The sequence below is a fragment of the Galeopterus variegatus genome, unplaced genomic scaffold (assembly GCF_000696425.1).
Source record: "Galeopterus variegatus unplaced genomic scaffold, G_variegatus-3.0.2 Scaffold108, whole genome shotgun sequence".
Lineage (NCBI taxonomy): Eukaryota > Metazoa > Chordata > Mammalia > Dermoptera > Cynocephalidae > Galeopterus > Galeopterus variegatus.
In genome coordinates this window covers 269,858-274,990 of record NW_007726219.1, presented here as the reverse complement: position 1 = coordinate 274,990, position 5,133 = coordinate 269,858, and the positions used below count along the sequence as shown (strand labels likewise).

Here is a 5,133-nt window from a genome sequence, read left to right as displayed (position 1 = left end):
TTTTTTTTTTTTTTTTTTTTTTTTTTTTTTTTTTGTTTTTTTCCGTGTCCGGCAACGGATCGCAACCCTCAGTGTTGCCCCCGTACCGGACTGGGGACCAGCAACGGGATTGCAACCCTCGGCGTTGCTCCCGCGCCTCGCTCAGCCAGTGAGCGGGAACCGGTCTGTATGTGGGATCCAAACCCTCGGGCGGGAGCGCCGCCACGCTTCCCAAGCAGCGCACTATCCAGTGCGCCACCGGGCCGGCCCTAATTTTTTATCTTTTGTAAATAGATTTCTTTTATCTGCTGGTTTCCTACCTGTTTTCTCCCCCTCTTAAAGCCAAGTGCGACAGAAAACCTCCAACAAATTGAGGTTTCTAACCAACTGCAGTCTCATCAGACTTCTTATCATTTCCTCCCGCTATTTCAAGAACGAACTTTAGAAAGTCAGCACACTGCAGGCTGGAGTTTGGTTACTTCTTCCTTCTGCAGGTTTGCATGGATGTGCGAGGCGGACGTACCTCTCACTTGCTTCATGCTCCTCAGCGCGTACTTCAGGGTCGCCAGAGTGCTGGCCTTCCCCTTGGCCTTCTTATCAGCAGAGAGGTGGACTTTCAGCTCCTTCAGCGTTTTTATCAGTTCTTTGTGTGTGTCTGCTTTGGCAGACTGCTCACTACTGTAGAATTCAAGAAAGAGGCAACCAAAGGTTAGCTTCTGAAGGGAGCTCCCTGTGGGGCTCTGCAGGAGGTTTAGCAACACACTTGGCCTCACCCACTATGGGTCAGTAGTACCCTCACCAGTTACAACAACCAAAAGTGCTGCAGACATTGTCAAATGTCTCTTGCCAGGAGACAAACTGCCCTACTTAATAATCTCTGCTCTAACCCGAGTGAATGCTGGAGAAGTCCCTCCAACTGGGTTCTTTTCTCCCGAGGGTTAGAGCTGGGCCTCACCCAGGAAGGGTGGCTGGTTGACCCATAGTCTGGCAGAGTAGACTGTGTCACTAAGCTGTGCTCTCCTTCCCTGTCCCAGAGAGAAAAGGACTGAATGATGGGATTACATAGCACAATAAAGTGGCTTCCTGGGACATCAACATGAACCATGAGTGCAGAGGAGGGGAAAGGGGATTTTTGAGAAGGGTCTTCAAACATCAGGACACAGATACGGAAGGAAGATGGGAGAGTTGGGCACCTGGTGGTAGAGGCGGACCTATTCAAGCAGAGGGTGCAGAAAGAAAGACAGAAACCAGGTCTCTGAGCTGATGGCAAAATGTCCACATGCCCACAATAGGAGCTGGACTTTGCTCCAGAAGTGATATGAACACGTGTGGATATAAGGATAAATTTGCTACAAATACCTAAGAAGGGAGAGGAATGTTCCAGATGAACATGCCCAAGACTCAAGCAAGGTTTGCTTAGAGTAGAGCTGGGAGGAGCTATGGGTGCCAGAGAACAGCTGGGGGGCTCTCAATAGTCTGCAGGGACACAGTCAGTGTCCAAAGGCCGGGGCGCGGCCAGGTTCACAGCGACACAACCGTGCAGACTAATGGATGCTGGCAGAGCTTGAAAAAAGTCACTTCACTCCCAGAAAACTAACCTCCAGTGGCAAGCCTTCTGAAGATTCTAAGTGAGGGAGTTCTAAGTGGCCTTACCTGCAGCCACTCGTAGATGGGTTGTGCTCTGACTTGGCCATCATCAGGCTAAAGGCACTTGGACTGTAAGGAAAAGGAATAAAAGCACAACTCAGATGGCTGCGTGCTCCCTCCACTTCTCCCAGCCCACCCAACCAGTGACAACACACTACATAACACCCCAGTAAGACAATTAAAAAAACATACGAGGTTAAGGTGAAACTGGAACCTAAAACCTTCAGATGTCAGACAAACAAATTACTGGGAGATGGGAATGTAAGACAAAGGCAGCAAGTTCATTTTCTAGAAACCGGCTCTTGTTGGTGTAAGCTGCTGCTGGCTGGGTTACCCTCGTGCTCACTAAGCATCCACCTGCTGCACTCGGATATGCAAAACCAGTGGAGGCACCACTATAAGGAAGGACAGACCCTAGTAAATTTTAGTTATTCTGAGTGAAGATCTTTAAAAATCTTGGAAAACTTGGTAGTCATGATTTAAACAATTTTTTTTTTTAAAGAAGATGACCAGTAAGGGGATCTTAACCCTTGACTTGGTGTTGTCAGCACCAGGCTCACCCAGTGAGTGAACCGGCCATCCCTATGTGGGATCCGAACCCGGGGCCTTGGTGTTATCAGCACCGCACTCTCCCGAGTGAGCCACGGGCCGGCCCATGATTTAAAGAATTTGAAAGCAATCAAATTACAATGGAAATGAGACACAGAAAAAACAGTCCACCGGGTGACAGTCCGCCCAAAGGCTGTACCTACCTCTGGTGGGCACTTGGCGGCTCCACCAGCATCGTCAGCTCCTTCGCATTGTCATCACAGTCACTGCCCTGCGAGTCCCGCCCCGTGGAGCAGTTTTCATTGGTTTCATTTCCGCTTGAGCCACTGCTCATGTCCACATCTTCCTGGAGTGGGGCCCGACTGGGATTGGACTCCATGGGCTCCTTGGTGGGGCTCCTGGGGCTTGGAGGGAATTCTGTGTATCCATTCATGTTGGGCTCCGGAATGAAGCTGGCAAACGAGAAGAATGTCATCAAGCATTAAAAAGAGCAGGCACAGGTGACCCCTGGAGCCACCAAGTAGAGTAGCCTAGTGGAATCTTTCTGGTCATTTTACTAAATGCAACTGCCGTGGTCTGCCAATCACATGGTATGACCTCACCATGTCACTCGCTGTTCTTATTACTGAGCTCCCGCCTGCCATGAATCAGGAAGATGGATGAATGAGACAGTCCCGGCCCTCGATACTGGGTGCCCACGGCCTCACCAGGAGGCAGACAAGAGCAGCCACAATCTCTCCCAGCACATGGGGAGCTCTGAGGAATACAGAGTCACACCGAACATGGCTGGGCCTGGGAATCTGCATTTTGCAAATCTCCTCAAGTTGTGCGGGAGCAGCCAAGGGCTAGGAGAATGAGGATGGCCAGGTGAAGAGGGCAGAGCACCGGTGCTCCCCAGGCACAGCCCAGCAAGTTTGGAGCTCTCACTGCACCTGGGCACTCCACTGAGGCGTGTGTGAGTGAGAATGGCGTGGAGGGGGGGTCAGTTTGAGGGTGACCTTATGTTCACCCAGAAAATGGTGAGGATCCAATGGAGCCCACTGAGCACCAGACCAATGAAGCTCAGCATGCATTTGGACAGGCCCCCTTTGCTGCGCTAGAGAGAACTGTAACTTTGGTACTTTAGGTGGGTGGAGGGGGGCTGAAATTAGAGACAGACCAGTGATGAGACTTCCACAATAATTCTGGGAGACAGACCGAGGGGGTGAGCAGAGACAGTGAGTAAGGGAGGGGTGGGACTGATCAACGGGTCACAAGCCCAAAGATAGGGAGACTGTTAGATGTCACCAGACAAAAAAAGAAGGACCCAGGACAGTGTTTCCAGCAGGGTCCCAGCAGGAAACAGATGCCCACTCAAGTCTGGCAACTAAAGAGTGCTTGAGGAAGCTGGGTACCTGCTGGTCAGGTATACTCAGGCTTAAGGAAACCCTCCGGAGGGTGATGGGAACAGAGGGAAATGCTGTTGTCACCCCTGGCCTGCAGGGGTCAGAGCAAGGAGCAAGGGAGCAACCCAGACAACCTGCGGCCTCCCTCTCCTCCCGACCTCCAATGTGCCAAAGCCAACGGAAAGCCAGAGAGTGAGGGACACACTGGCACGGGCTTGGTGGCGGGGTGGCAATGGTGCCTTCTCTGAAGGGCATCCCCACAGCTTCCATGTATTCAGGGAAGCAGATCAGAGGCCAGCAGACAGCAGCTGAGAGGGGCCTGGCAAGGGCTCTGGTTTGAGGGGACGACTACCTACATTACGCTAAGCATGCGCGACACAGCATTCAGTATAATCCCAAGATCACTGCATATACTGCACACAGAATATGGATGAGCCAACAGGGGTAGCCCAAGGCCACACAGTAGCAGGTGACAGTGCTGGGGTTCCAGACTGGCCTACCTCTGATCATTGAACCTCATCCTGCACCAGATCACTCATGCAGGGCCTCCTGCCACCTGCCCTGTGCCCAGTTTCTGTGTGCTGACTCTGGCCCAATGTGACATCCCCGCTTCTGCGTGGCATCTGCTTGGCCCTTCCCAGGGCAGAACAAGGGGAGAGAAGTTTCTGGATTCCAGACCCCAAATCTCTGTGGAAAATCTTGTCTTACAGTGTCCACCGGCTCTGGGAAAGCATCTCCTCCCACCCCCTTCCCTCCAGAACCCACATGGAATGACCAAGGACTATAAAAATGGCAGCGGAGGGGATCATTTTCAGCAGGGCTGGAAATCCACAAGCTGAAGGCATTTCCTGCTAGTGGGACCTCAGATGGAAGGAGGTCTGAGGATGGTATTAGGGTCTGGCTCCTTCCAAGAAAGCAGGTCAGTGTTGCAGACCACTGCCACCCCCTGCCACAGAGGAATGTGGCTAGAGCCAAGGGTGCAGCAGGACAGAAGGCAGCTCTACCACTGTGAAGACGCCTCTCAGGGAAGGTGCAAAGCAAGGGTGGACACAGGGACAGAAAACCTGTGGGAAGCTGAGGTTCTCCCAAAGACGCTTCCTCCTCTGAACACCCAAAGGTCCCCTCCCCAACAGAGCAACACTGAGAAAGGGGCCAAAAGCTGTGCTGGCCCGTGGCTCACTTAGGAGAGTGTGGTGCTGATAACACTAAGGCCACGGGTTCGGGTCCCTACATAGGGATGGCCAGTTAGCTCAGTTGAGAGAGCCTGGTTCTGACAACACCAAGACAGGGGTGAAGATCCCCTTACAGGTCATCTTTAAAAAAAAAAAAAAAAGGAAGAAAAAGAAAGGGACCAAAAGCCACCTAGGGCAATACTGTGAGGGCCAGCAAGCAGGGAATGATTCCCAGAGCTGGCCCCAGGCGACTGGACTGTGAGCTCCAACACAATCCTTCACTGTCACCTCTCTAAGTCTGGCCACTACAGGGCAGACTCCAGGCAATCCAGGCGAGAGAGACAGGACCCATGGAGAACCCAGCCACATTACTGTTTGGAGAACAGCAGGGCTGAGTAGAC

The 5,133-nt window shown here is 52.2% G+C and overlaps 1 protein-coding gene across 1 annotated transcript in view; it reads right to left on the bottom strand.

The window, feature by feature from the left end:
* PER2 (period circadian clock 2) overlaps positions 1-2,620 on the bottom strand; it is a 32,759-nt gene extending 30,139 nt beyond the window's left edge. Inside the window, exons 1-3 of the mRNA XM_008585930.1 lie at positions 2,379-2,620; positions 1,633-1,695; positions 503-657 (exon numbers count right to left, since the gene is read on the bottom strand). Coding sequence (XP_008584152.1) covers positions 503-657; positions 1,633-1,695; positions 2,379-2,608 — 448 coding nt within the window. The 5' untranslated portion in view covers positions 2,609-2,620. The remainder of the gene's footprint in view (positions 1-502; positions 658-1,632; positions 1,696-2,378) is intronic.
* Positions 2,621-5,133: the final 2,513 nt, after the last annotated feature.